The sequence below is a fragment of the Aquarana catesbeiana genome, linkage group LG09 (assembly GCF_042186555.1).
Source record: "Aquarana catesbeiana isolate 2022-GZ linkage group LG09, ASM4218655v1, whole genome shotgun sequence".
NCBI classification, from domain to species: domain Eukaryota; kingdom Metazoa; phylum Chordata; class Amphibia; order Anura; family Ranidae; genus Aquarana; species Aquarana catesbeiana.
In genome coordinates this window covers 42162145-42177269 of record NC_133332.1, presented here as the reverse complement: position 1 = coordinate 42177269, position 15125 = coordinate 42162145, and the positions used below count along the sequence as shown (strand labels likewise).

Below are 15125 nucleotides of genomic sequence, written 5' to 3'. Positions count from 1 at the left end.
CAGCAATGGAACAGTCCCCTTTAAATAGCATGTCTTGGCGCCAAGTGCTGTCACAGGGAGCGTGCGCGCACCCGCACACCCGCTATTGGCGCTATTGCGCATGCGGGTGCGCCGGATGGCGCTTCTGTGCACAGGCACTCTTTTACACTTCAAATTACTGGAACGCTTGCGAGAAGGCTTTTCCTGACAATGGCTTAAATCCTTTATGTTTACGCATGAATTTTTCCTTCCATATCTGACGTACAGTATGTTGGAAACACAACAGTGCTAGAGGTACCTATATCCACATACCGTGGGAATGCAGTAAGATCCTTCACTTCTGGCATTCAATTTTCAACATCTACAATGAACTCTATGGTGAATCTATATCTACATCGCCTAAAATGGCTCTATTATCTATGGTCCTGTAGCCTCCCTCAAAAAAACATTTTTTGAGACATTTTCTTTCTGCTGGGAGGAAATTGATCACTTCTTATTGGAAAATGACATTAACACCTCCTTTGACAAAATGGGTTAACCTAGTGAATGACATTATGAGAATGGAGGAATTACTGGCTTTCACGATTGATACTAATTCTACATTCATACAAAAATATGGAAAATATGGATTATTTTCTCTGCATCAGATACATTGAAGAATGGACTTTAAACGACCTCTTTGTGATTTTTTTTTCCCTTTTTTGGCTGGATTCCACCAGCTCTACAATTTGGCTTTGGCTATAGTGGCCAGATGTTCAACTATTATTGATCATTTTATATGCTGATTTTTTTTTGCCATGGTTTTTCTTTTTCACATTAGATTCCCAGTCCATGACTTCTATTTATATCCTTTACCTCTATTTCTGTACACTTATCGCTCCTAAATTATAAGCTCTAACAAGCAGGGTCCTCTCAGATTCTTCCTGTATTGAATTGTATTGTAACTGTACTGTCTGCCCTCATGTTGTAAAGTGCAGCACAAACTGTTTGCACTATATAAATCCTGTATAATAAATAATAATAATATCTAGGTATTCTATATTTTTTTCCTCCCTTTTCTTTTTCTTTTCTTTCTTCCAAGAGTTTATTTTCTGGTGTTGCTTTCATCACAATGTTACCCTATATTAGAGGTCATTAATCATAGTTCTCAGTTTCGATGCCTTCGAAATCTCAGTAATGTGACATGGTTATGCTGATTATGTTTTTTCTACTTTTTATAAATGTAGCACCCTCTAGTGTAGAGTGCTAGAAGTGTTAGGTTTTTGTTAGTGTAGGTAAAATGTTTTGGCTTGGTTGGCAGCCAAGCCTGGGTTTATTTTGGGTCAGGGTTTGAGTGACTCAGGGAGACTGGAATGACTCATCAGGCAGCATGTCTGGTACCTCCCCCTACTTGCTGGAACTTTTGAGAAGTTTCCAGAAGAATGGGAGGGAGGTTAGGAGGAGCTGCCTGGGGTATTCATGGAGGGCCCTGACCAATCCCCAACAGATGGGTTGGCAGGGGGCAGGCCACCTCAATTTCTCAGGGTCAGCACAGCAGGGCAGGAGAGCTTGAATGGAAGCTGGAGATGGAGTGCTGAGGAGGCTGTCAGTGGCCCCCTAGTCTAAGGGGGGTAACTTCGGGCCTAGGACTTGGGTGAAGAAGGAATCCTCTGATAACATAAGGAGGAATCCTGTCCAGTGGCTTGGGAGCAGATGTGAGGACAGCGGGAGCCAGTGAGCACATCCAGGCGATCTCCAGGGAAAAGACAGCCGGGTGACAGTCGGGGAGGACTGAGAGGCAGCCTGGGGAACTGGGGAGTGCAGTCTGTGATGGTTGCAGAGTCAGTGTGGGAGGACTGAGGAAGATTAGCCAGGAGTGCTAGTTAAAGTGGCAGCTGCAGCAAGGTGAGCTGGCAATGCCTGAAGAGGTGGTGCTGGGATAAGTAGCCACAGGAGGACAGCAGGGAACTGGGACTTTGCTACCCAACCAAAGGGGCCCGAGATCCCTGCCTATAATGGGCCTTTGCTTTATCTGAATGAGCTTTTTTGTCAGATCACCTAACATTGTGCCAGCTTGGCCTGAGTGTTCTGCAAGCAAGATATGTGCTGGAGACAGAGGAGTGTATATAGCTGTTCATACTGTAGGAGAAGTGACCCTGAGGAAGTTTGCTGAAGTTTTGAAGTCAAGTGGGCATCCCATAATACCTATATCCCCATCCCATTTAATATCCCTAATAAAACAAAAAAAACAAAGTTGCTGGATGGTTTCTTGACTCAAGTGTGCTGTGTAAAATTTGGTGTGCCTGGTTGTGCAGGGTGGTGGATCCTGTTTCACCAGCGGCTCCTGTGGGGGTAGCGCTGCATAACTATGTTCCTTTTGTTTTGGCTTATATTGCACTGACATTTAACAGCATTTCTTATACTGCTTTTTTACTTGGAAATGACAATACAAATATATTCCACAATAATCCAGACTCTGGCTGCCCGCGTATCAGTCTCTCCCTGTGGCCCCCGCTAGTTTTGCAATGTGGCACACAAGCATAATAATCAATACAAATTATCCCTATACTTTTCTGAGGAAGCTAATGACAAAGTTCACAAAATATGCATTTCCCTACAACTTAAAGTGATACTAAAGTCTATTTTTTTTCATTTAATAAATAACAAATATGTTATACTTACCTCCTCTGTGTAGTGGTTTTGCATAGAGCAGCCCAGATCCTCCTTTTCTCTGGTCCTTCTTCAGTGCTCCTGGCCCCTCCCTCCTGTTGAGTGCCCCCACACCGAGCAGCTGCTCTGTGTGTCCATTCAGACACAGAGCTGTGGTTTGGCCCTGCCTCCTCTCTCTCCTTATTGGCTCACTGACTTTGACAGCAGCAACAGCCAATGGCGCCACTCTGCTGTCTCAGCCAAAGAGGATAGAGAGTCCTGGGCAGCTGAAACTTTCCTACAACATCGCTGCATCTAGAGGGATAATTAGAGGGGTAATTATTAGGGGGGCTGAGGGGGGCTGCTGCACACAGAAGGTTGCTTATCTTAATGAAAAGAATGCATTAAAGCGGAGATCCGCCCACCGCTGCAAAAATTAAAAGCCAGCAGCTGCACATACTGCAGCTGCTGACTTTTAATAATAGGACACTTACCTGTCCTGGAGTCCAGCGATGTCGGCACCGCAGCTGATGTTTCCGTCAGCTGTCGGGTGCATACCGCCTCCATTGCGAGTAAGGGAACCTGGCAGTGTAGCCCTTCGGAAACACCGGAAACCCTACTGCGCATCGCCGCTCCTCTCTTCTACTGGCCCTGCGACAGGGGTAGGAGGGAGCCCCAGCCGTGATGTCAATACCCGCGGCTGAGGCTCCCGGAAGTGGGGAAAGCATAACTGTGAAAGACAGGTATGCTGTCCCCCTTCCCCCCTGAAAGGTGCCAAATGTGTCACCGAAGGGGGGGAGGAGTACAATGAGTGGAAGTTCCACTTTTGGGTGGAACTCCGCTTTATGATAAAAAATCTTCTGACTTTACAACCAGTTTAAAGTAGAATTATGGCCTTCCATTAAAAAATACAGACAGGTGTCCTATTCCCTCTCCACTCTATCCAAACTAAAAAATATAGTTATACTGCAACTGCATAACTTTTCACTGATTTTCTCTCATCTGTTGCCGTACCTGACGATTTTTTGCAAGCAATGCAACATTTGTACATCATCTCCAGTAAAGCTGCTTTCACACTGCTCCATTGCAAAAACATGGTAAAAAGGTATATGAGTTTTTGGTGCATTTTTGCCACATTTTTTTCGCACCTGTGAAATAAGGACACGTGACACAAAAAACTCACCAAAATGCAACCTCGTGTTTTCCATTTATTTCAATTAAAAGGTGTGTTTTGATGCTGCTTTTTTACCTCACCAAACATGCACCAAAAATGCAGCTTTCAGGACTCAACTAAAAATTCAACGAACCCACAGCTGAGTGAAGAGTTCCATAGGATTTAATGGTCATGAGTTTTTCTTCTGCTTTTTTTTTACGCAAAAACGGAAGAAAAACTGATCAGTGTGAAAGCAGCCTAACAATGTAGAAGATAAAGAAGGAAAAAAAAACAACGTAGACAAAGACAATATTCTTATTAAAAGGAAAGAAAAAAACATTATGCATGAAAATTGTAATTTGCACATAAAATTACATTTAGAATTTTTTTTTGTGTGGATAACTAAAATCAACTTCTAGTGTTTGGTAATAATGAATTTCAAGGGATGTTTTGTACCATAATACATTTATATCTCTTGATGATGATTTCTTACCTGCGCTGTTTATACAACTTCAAAAAGCACACCAGTCCAACCACACACACCACAGCAACTGTTATTCCTATGACCAGTCCAATCGGGGTGTGATGTTCCTTATCTGCAGAGGTGATGAAATTAGATCAAAAAATTTAAAATGTAATGCTAGGTTAAATAAGAACTACTACTACATTCAAATAAATAAAGAAATAAAGAAATATTACATCAGGGGCATACCTAGAGCATTTGGCGGATCCAATATCTGGCACCCCCCATGTTAAAATGTAAAAACACCCCACTGTGCCCCCTGCATACCTCTGCATCCCACAATATCTCTTTGTCACTACTGCGTACCCCCTCTCCACAACTGCACCTCTGGACCTCTTTACATTACACAGCACCCTGTACCTCTGGACCCCGTTACATTACACAGCATCCTGCACCTCTGGACCCCTTTAAATTACACAGCACCCTGCCCCTCTGGACCCCTTTAAATTAAACAGCACCCTGCACCTCCAGACCCCTTTACATTAAACAGCCCCCTGCATCACTGGACCCCTTTACATTACACAGCACCCTGCATCTCTGGGCCCCTTTATATTACACAGCACCCTGCACCTCCAGACCCCTTTACATTAAACAGCCCCCTGCATCACTGGACCCCTTTACATTACACAGCACCCTGCATCTCTGGACCCCTTTACATTACACATCACCCTGCACCTCTGTACCCCTTTACATTACACAGCACCCTGCACCTCTGGACCCCTTTACATTACACAATGCCCTGCACCTCTGGACCCATTTACATTACACACCACCCTACATCTCTGTACCCCTTTACATTACACAGCACCCTGAACCTCTGGACCCCTTTACATTACACAGCCCTCTGCACGTCTGGACCCCTTTTTATTACATAGCACCCTACACCTCTGGACCCCTTTACATTATACGCCCCCCATAGCTTTGGACCCCCTGCATGTTACACAGACCCCCCCTCTATTCAGTGCAGACCCCCCTTTAGTGGAGACCCCCATTCAGTACAGACCCCCCATTCAGTACAGACCCCTCCCTTCAGTGCAGACCCCCTCCTTTCAGTGCAGACCCCCCCTTTCAGTGCAGACCCCCCTTCAGTGCATTCCCCCTTAAGTGCACACCCCCCTTTCAGTACAGACCTCCCTTTCAGTGCAGACCCTCTTCAGCACAGACCAAGCTTCAGTGCAGACCCGCCCTTCAGTGCAGACCCTCCTTCAGTGCAGACCCCCCCATTCAGTACCTCAGATCAGCTCGACACATGCACAGCAGGTCCCCCCCCATGTACACATAAACAGGGGGGAGGTGGCTTCACACTGCTCGGCTATGCCTGTGTGACATCCGGGAACACTTAGACAGCCTGTGGCTGTGAGAGAAGGGGATGGTTGGTCAGGTGCAGTGTTGTCACCCCGCCCACCCCCTTGCAACACCACTGCAGCTCGCTTCTCTCCCTGCTCTAAACCCTCCCCGCAGCGCTGTCACCACTTCAGTCACGGAGGGGGGGCGCCAGCCTGACACCTCTCCAGTGTGTGGCACACGGGCGGCCCGCCCCCCACTTGGTATGCCACTGTTTTACATGAAGTCCACTTAAAGTGGTTGTAAACCCTTACGTATATCCAGTGAAGTGACTGTCCTCAGGTGATACACCGAGATGAAACAAATTCTTCTACATACGTTGTACAAGTTATCTGCAGTCTTCTCTTCTCTACAGCCATTAAAAGTTATCAAAGGCGCACGCATTATATATTGCTGGTAAGGGTCCAATCTGTATACACTAGTGGTGGAGCATGAATGGAAGTCAACATTTAAGCACATTGTCTCAGAAAGCATGGTGGTTGGAGCTTATAAGGACTATTATTTATGGATTTTTTATATTTTTTTTTTGAAAATTTCTAAATTGATTGATTTTTCTTATTGATGTTATTCTTTACACCCATACTTAGCCAATGTCATTTCTATTAAAAAAATTCTAGTAAATCTTTTACATTCCAGTACTTAATGGATTACGTACCCAGATGTACTATGAGCGGTTCGTTCAAACTACTGTGCTCCACTTGGCAGTAGACACTTTGCCATGATTGAAAATTTACAATGATCAACACTGTTATCTGGTAAGTCCCGTCTCCATTGGGTAGAGTCACAGTTGACATCACATCCTCCTTTTTGTCCTCCTTCCACAAACTTACATTGATTGGTTTTGGATAGAAGCCAGTTACCATACAGATAAGCTCTGTTTCAAATTTGTAAGTTTTCTTGGTAATGTAGACCTGTGGTTGGACTGGGATATATGGAGGAGAGTCAATAAAAAAACAACACTGGTAAAGACTTATACAGTACGTGATCTGTTTGAGAATAGCTACAGTATTTCCATCTAACATAAAACAGGAAGGACATGTAGAGCCAAGAAATAGGACATGTTTTTGGTATGTGTTATTTCATTTATTAATAAAGTTTATCTACAGACACCTTTGGATAGAATGTAGAAAGGTTAGAACTTTTTTTTGTTAGGCTTTTGAGTGCTGTCTGTGATTCACCATGTCTATTTATTTTGGTGACTATTGTCACTGGTACAGATAGTGATGGGAAATCCAAAATGTTGTCATTTTAACAGGTGATGAGTAGAGGAGGATGTCTGTCAACTGTCTAAGAGGGAATTTCCATTCAGTTTGTTGTCATTTCCACTCACTTCCTGTTGTGTCTCCAAGGGAAATCTTGGATACAGAGGGCAAAGGAAAAACCTACTGTGTCCAAATCTAAATAAAAAAAGGTTTGTCATCTGATTCTCTTAAAAGAACACCTATCATGAGAAAAATACAGACACTTCAACTGTTGGCTTCCTTGCTTGAACGTTGAACCCAAGGACCCAAAAAATACCCTTGAAGTGAGTCCCTTCTCCACTGCAAGTGTTCCATAGTTAGATTTATGTGTGTAGCAATACCCTTGCAGGAGCAGCTGGTATATTTATTCAGGCCTTCCCTGCTTCTTGCCCCACAGCCAGGGACAAGGTATTTCCCCCCATAGCCATGTGCATACTCACTTTCGCTCGTTATTCCAATGACCAGTCTAGGGGTTTTGTTATTGTTGTTTTATTGGAGAACTTGGATAGAGAAGGGATATAGTGGGATACTTTCAAACTGAACTATTCACACCAAGCACTCTAACTTATTTTCCTAGTGAAACTTGACTGAATTCCTTGCAGAAGGCAGATAAAGACTTCTTCACAGCAGCAGCAAGCTGATTGCTGTACTAAGCTCTAAGAACAATAGCCAGTAAAGTATTGGACCATTCTGGACAAAGCTCTAAGAACACTAGCCAGTGTTCTTCGTGTGGACCCTCAGCTGACTAAGAGCAAAAGAGTGGATAACTGTCTAAGGTTCCTTAGGGTGTCTGTACCCAGAAGGCTCCTGAAGCACCACTGGCAGCCTTATCGCTCTGTGATACCAGACCAGATGCACAGTAGACTCTCCCTCTGTCAGTTATGGTAGGACCAGGGTAAGCCACACAGACTTTAGGCCCTTAGGTCGCCCACCTGAGGCCACATGGCAGCAAGTGCCAGGGGAGGCAACATCTCTCCTCCAGCCAGATGCAATCTTCTCCTAGGAATGACCACGATCCTATGTGCTCCCTAAACATAAATACCAGCACCCATTATGCATAGGGGCTCCTCCCCTTACAATTGGCCAGGGCTGTATGCATTCTCATGCTGCTCATCTGCCTAGTCCCAACCTATAGCCCAGAACGTTCCTATGTTGCTAGGCACAGGGATACTCAAACAGCATAAGCAGCACCAGAGCACACTGAGCAACCTACAGCAACCAATCACAGCTCTCTGTTAAGCACATACATTTACCTAGCTGTCTCTCTGTTAAGCAGAGAAACCAAAAACTTTAATACACTCATCCTAGCACCTACCTTGGATGGTGCTACATGTGGAATCTGTATTTTTCTTTCTGGCCCACTGGTGGTATGGCTTGAATTAGGGTGTCGTCACTCTATTGAGGAGTAATGGAGGCACTCTTGGACAACAGCATTGGCAATCTGGAGAGAGGGTAGTGTTGGACACAAAGTCAAGCAGCCACCCATCCCACACACTCACAACATAACTTGGGTCCTGACCTATAGTTTAAGAAACATTGCTATAGTGCCTTGTTCTCTCCAGTGGATGACATTTGTCTCACTAGCAGCATCATTTGCTGGTGAAATTGGCCACTTCAGTACCTCTAGCCATACATACCCAATGCTCTAGGAGAGTGTTATAACCGATTGAGATGAACTTTAGTTTATTAACCTCCATGGCAGTATGATCATGTCAGATTTTTAAACGTCAAAGCGGTAAATTGTTTTGTATAGAAATTTGGTGTTTTATATTGTAGACCTGTAATTCTTAGGAATAACTCTGTCCAAACAAGAGTCTAGTAGACATCCCAGGTATCATAAATTTTGAAACACAAAATCATAAATTATAATATATTAAATAACTATAAATAATTATAAAAAATAATAATATAATAATAATAATAATAATAATAAAATATATTCAATAATGTAATCAAATCAAAAACACTGAAATTTGCTCAGTCGCAGAATCTTCACTGTCATCACCTTCAGTGTCTGATGATCAATTTCCCCACAAATCACTATTGCTCCATCCTGCAAGTGATTCCAATTTACTATCACTGTTTTCTAGCTGGTCTAAAACTGCTTTTGACGTAAAAGGGATGCTTTTTGGATGCCATGGACATTCTCAAGTTTCCAGGCAGAAAGAACAGTATATATAATATAAAAGTGCATGCAGGGCACTGGCCAAAGCACTAGGGACAAAAGGGATGTGAAATGATTTGATATAGTAATGTAATCTTACAGATTACAGTGTGTTATGTTTTGTGTACATTTTTGAATTTGCCACTGGGCACCGCCCCCATGCTTTGCGACACTCGCAGGGAACAGTAATGAATTGGGTGGATGATCCAGCGGAGGACACAGCAGGGGGGACATCGCAGGATCCTGATTTTGGCTAGTGAACAAACATCTGAAACTGGATGTTGCCTTTGGTTTAATACACCATACAGAAGATTGTGGAATGGATGTTTCTCCTTCTTCTGTATGGTAAGCTGACCCAATCACCCACAGCTGCTCTGGGCTTCCCTGTTGGATAGATGAATCTGGGAACGGCGGTGGGTGGCCCCCTTCCACTCCTGAGTAATTGGGAGGCCGTATGTCAGGAGCATCTAGTGCTCCTGCTCCACATTCCAGCATCTGGGGTTTTGGCTATGGGACTCTCCTTGTCTGTCTGTCCACCTACAAGGTAATTCATGTGTTCAGTCTCTGGGTAGGAACCAAACCTGTTATAAGCAAGCCAAACCCTCACTCATATGCTTGTGATAGAGAGTGATACATGCGTTATTCCTGATCTAGCCCTTGTCTGTCTGCCCTGCTCTGCTAGATTGGATTTCTCTGTGTATGACCTTGGACCGGATTTTGGCCTATTCCCTGAACTCAGCCTGCCTTTTACCTGGACTGACATAGAATCATACTGACTGTCTGCTTACCGCAAGTACCTGTTTGCTCAGTTCGCGCCTGCCCTGGTGTGGTGTGCAGGCACTATAGTATTGTGTATAAGACTTGGGGGCAACCGAATACCGGTAGGCCTGTTTGCCTTATGGGAAAGGGGGCTGCTATAGGCGAAGAACACAGTAGCCAGCTATAGTGTCTGACCACCTGCATTGGGGTAGACGTGAAACCGTATAAACACTCGGATCACTTTTGCAGGAAAATTGACAGCTGAAAAAAATAACACCAGGATAATGGCTGCAGCCGCAAGTATAACCACTTTATATAGGAACGTCCTAAGGGTGTAAAGTCATTAATGAGAACTGTAAGTCAGAGAGGTGCCTTTGCAGAGACACTGTCATGTTGCCTTGCATGGGCAAGGTAACAGTGTCTCTATAAGTGTAGCACTAACTCTCGGTGGAGCTACTGGTTTAAGCGGGCTGTTACCTTCACTCTCGATACCCCTGTTTCACTGGCACCGGGTCTAGGGTTCCGTTGAGTTTACCTCTGGACGATATAAGCACCAACACTTGAGTACGTTTTCGCTTTATTGAACCAAGCAACAAAGGAAGTAGCAGGAAAGAGGCAGGAGGAAAACTGCAGGGAAGCTCAAATACCTTTCTTTAGGTTTCTTTAGAACATCCTTTAAAGTTGAATACTGTAATTGAATGCAATCCCCTTTTTGCGGGACACGATCTTTGCTCGCCTGGATAGGCCTCTCTCACTTGCCTAGCAGCCAGTACGTAGCACGAACAAAAGTCTCTGCCACAGACTTGCTTGGAATAAACCCGTACGATCCTCTGCCACAGGATGTATTGGTTCACGATGAATGTCAGACACAGTACTTGGACCTCTAAGTCAACCCGGCAGTACCATGCAATAAGATTACTTCAGGATACGTCCTCCAACCGAGTCACCAAGCCCCTCTCCAGACCAGCACTCTGCATGATCCTTCCATGATGGGTCCTCCCCTGGGATCTTCTCGGTTGTCCAGCTTCTTCACTCTGGATAGACAGCTCAGGACCCTTCCTCGGCTGCTGTGGTAGGCCCCAGACAGACTTCTGGGCCCACCCATGCGCCGCAGCGACGCGGGCCTCCGGAACGGAGGACCACGAGGTAGTACTCTAAAACATACCTGTCAGCCAGGAGGGCCAGCAGGTGGCTGAAAACGAACCCCTAAACATGGCGTCTGTCCCATAAATACCCTCTCCCAGAATGCAACTCGGAGGACCACCTCCACCGAGTTGTCTCCGGGACAGAGGAGCACTCATCCGCTTCAACGCGTTGCTTTTCCAACACCCGCCGATGGTGACAATGACACCCATCGGCACAATGCGGAACCACACGCAACGTGAGCCAAGCTGGAACAGAGGCAAATCTAACTTCCTATAACAAGCAATTCACTAAATTTACCTATCAGATGGTAGATCATAAATCTACCAGCGCTACATAAGAAATTCTGACATATTTCTGACACTCATTTACAGCATGCTTATTTCGTGATTTAAAAGATTTTTATGGTCACGGCATAGGCCTTGATTTTTATAACATCAGAATTATAACAGCAATGCAAACAATAGTTATTTTTGACAATTTAATATAAAATCTCCTTTCATATTGTGAGTGCTGCCTGTCTGCTGGCCATCTCTTCCCACAACTTCCAAAATTCCCTGTATGCTTTGCAGCTTCTCCTCTGTTGTTTACTTTCAATTTCTAAGGAATACACATCCCATAGTACTTTACTGGCTGCAAACGGTGATTCCTGTACTGACTGATTGAAACTCCTCCTCTCAGCACCTCTGTAGTTCAGAAGATAGGCTCTGTGAAATGTGTGACACAGCCTACTCACAGGACATAGTGACTACATGTCACAGAATTCAAGGAATTAAATGTGTGGGGATCTTCACAAAGCAAGTTTACAAACTTCAAGATCATTCAGAATAATTGGAGTAGAAATAACTGAAATACAATGAGGATATGAATATATGATTTTAATCTCATCTTTTGGACAAGGCAGCCATCAGAAATTTTGAAGTCTCTTACACAGCTTTAGGCCTGGGCCCCCCGAGCCTGACCACCAACATTCCCCAGGGCCCGTCCACTGCCGTCCCACCAAATCTGTCCACTGGCCATCCCACCGAGTCGTTCAGTGCACCCACTTTTATTTTAATACTCTTACAACTTAATATATGAAAATGAAAAGTGTATTTGAAGTCATCAGTGCACCTACCAACCTCCATATTAGACCCCTGGATACCTACCGACCTCCGTATTAGACCCCTGGACACCTACCAACCTCTATATAAGACCCTTGGACACCTATTACCTCTATATAAGACCCCTGGACACCTACCAACCTCTATATAAGACCACCGGACACCTACCTACCTCTATATAAGACCCCTGGGCACCTACCAATGTCTATATATAAGACCCCCTCACACCTACTGACCTCTATTTAAGACCACAGGGCACCTACCAACCTCTACATAAGACCCCCAGACACCTAGGGCTCCAGAGAATTTTTGCTGTCAGTTGGAGGATCCTGTGAGGGAGGACACACACACACCTCAGAGAGGGGAGGACATTGTGAGGAGGACACCTTGTCTTATAAAATCTCTATCACCTCAGAGGAGCCTCAATCCCCATATCATCACAGAGAAGTCTCCATCTCCTCTCAGACAGTCCCTGTCCCTCATATCTTCTCAAAGACAACCTTCATCCCCTCAGCCTCCTCTCCCCTGACAGAACTTTTCCTCGCCCTGTCTGAGGAGGGTTGCCACTCTCCCATCAGACACACTACAGGAGACGGTCAGAGACTGCAGACATAGCGCAAGACATGGTCAGAGACTGCAGACATGGCACAAGAGATGGTTGGAAAATGCAGAAATGGCACAAGAGATGGTCGTAGACTGCAGGCTTACTACAAGAGATGGTCAGAAACTGCAGACATACTACAAGAGATGGTCAGAGACTATGGACATACTACAAGAGATGGTCAGAAATTGCAACATGCTACAAGATATGGTCAGAGACTGCAGACATACTACAAGAAATGGTCAGAGACTGCGACATACTACAAGAGATGGTCAGAGACTGCTGACATACTACAGAAGAGGGTCATAGACTACAGGCATACTACAAAAAATGGTCAGAGACTGTGGAAATACCAGAGATGGTCAGAGACTGCGGGCATACTACAGGAGATGGTCAGAGACTTCAGGCATACTAAAAGAGATGGTCAGAAACTGTGACATACTACAAGAGATGGTCAGAAACTGCAACATACTACAGGATATGATCAGAGACTGCGGCATACTACAAGAGATGGTCAGAAACTGCAACAAACTACAAGAAATGGTCAGAGACTGCAGACATACTACAAGAGATGGTCAGAGACTTCAGGCATACTACAAGAGATGGTCAGAGACTGTGACATACCCTGTTTCCCCGAAAATAAGACCTAGCGTGATTGTCAGTGATGGCTGCAATATAAGTCTACCCCCCAAATAAGCCCTACCCTGTTTCCCCGAAAATAAGCCCTACCCTGAAAATAAGGCCTACAAGGTCGCTAGGTCTTATTTTCGGAGAAACAGGGTACTACAAGAGATGACCAGAGACTGCTGACATACTAAGAAGATGGTCAGAGACTAAAGGCATACTAAAAAAAATGGTCAGAGACTGTCGACATACCAGAGATGGTCAGAGACCGCGGAACTACTACAAGAGATGGTCAGAGGCCACAGAACTACTACAAGAGATGGTCAGAGACTGTGGACATACTACAGGAGATGGTCAGGGACTGCGCACATACTACAGGAGAAGTTCAGAGACTGCAGACATACTACAGGAGTCAGAGACTGGAAACATACTACAGGAGAAGGTCAGAGACTGCGGACATACTACAGGAGATGGCCAAGCGGCGCCATTAGAGTAAGTATATATGGCGCAAATTGGGCCTAGGGTGAGTGAACAAATAAGGGTAAAAGAGTCTCAGGGAAAGTCTGTAGGGGAACAACAGGGACCATAGTATTAATAATAGTCACTGGGAAGGCTGTAGCTTCCTTGGAGAGTTGAGGATAGGTACTCTGATTCTATAAGATAAAAGAAAGAAAGGAGCGCCACCTCCTAAGTGTAGACGTTCAACAAAACTGGGTCAAAAAAAGTAAATTGCACTCACATCGTGAAAGGGTTAATACATGTGTCATTCTCCAGTCTTGACTGCAGAGCTCGGCAGGGTAGTGGCTGGGGATAGCGGGACAGCATCTGGAAGCAGATTACTGATCCTAAAAGATTCACCAGGCACACAGGAAGGAGACCAAGCACTGTTGGAGGCAACAGAGGTGGAGAGTGTCCTCGAGGAACCGACACGGGACGCACCGCCAGCCAAAGACCATGACCTGAGCGGAGATGCAGAGAGGACCAGCAGGATAACATGGGGCAGCCGAACTACCTCATGACATCACTGGCTGCGCGCTTGGCCTGCCCCCCCCCGGACAGACAGTTGGCAACCCTGCTCCCGGTCCCCTCGGGATGCCCAGGCCCCATATGTGTATCGGCTGTCCCCCCCTTGATGGTGGCCTTGATACGCTTTAAGAATGTTGAAACTAGACACAACTAGTCATGTAGTACTTGGAAACCCCATACTTTTCTTTTGACCTTTCCATTTCCCAAGGATGTGAACCAAGTGATACCTTTATAATGAGCTCCATCAACTGTTTCAGACGCACTACTTCTTTACTGAAAAAGGTTCAGTCAAAGTAGCCTAAATGGTGGTGCAAGTACATCTTAAAAAGATTGTCCTTTTATGGTTAAGAAATATTTAAATTGAACACAATATAAAAAGGGTGTGACAAAGATGGTGACAAAAAGAGCTGACAAAACACCCAGAGGCTTATGAATTGAAATTCAACTGTATTTAATGTGTAATTTTTGTACAAAAATTATAAACAAATATACTTCTTTTTTTAGCATGTTAAAATACTCTGGTTGAAATGGAATCATAATGGTTCCTATTTTAGGGATATTGGAACTCTCATAATCTTTTCATGTGACAACACCGCTGTATGGTCTTGGCCACTGTGCTGCAGCTCAGTTTCAGGGTCTTGGCAATCTTCTTATAGCTAGGCCATCTTTATGTAGAGCAACAATTCTTTTTTTCAGATCCTCAGAGAGTTCTTTGCCATGAGGTGCCATGTTGAACTTCCAGTGACCAGTATAAGAGAGTGAGAGCGATAACACCAAATTTAACATACACTAACGAGTTCTCCATTCCTGGATCACCTGGAACGTATCCCGAGACGC

The 15125-nt window shown here is 44.7% G+C and overlaps 1 protein-coding gene across 1 annotated transcript in view; it reads right to left on the bottom strand.

Annotated features, from left to right (window-relative positions):
* Positions 1 to 15125, bottom strand: part of LOC141107547 (T-cell surface glycoprotein CD1b1-like) — a 188612-nt gene that overhangs the window by 45540 nt on the left and 127947 nt on the right. The window contains exons 4-5 of the mRNA XM_073598361.1: positions 6283 to 6549; positions 4254 to 4356 (exon numbers count right to left, since the gene is read on the bottom strand). Of these exons, the coding sequence (XP_073454462.1) occupies positions 4254 to 4356; positions 6283 to 6549 (370 nt within the window). The remainder of the gene's footprint in view (positions 1 to 4253; positions 4357 to 6282; positions 6550 to 15125) is intronic.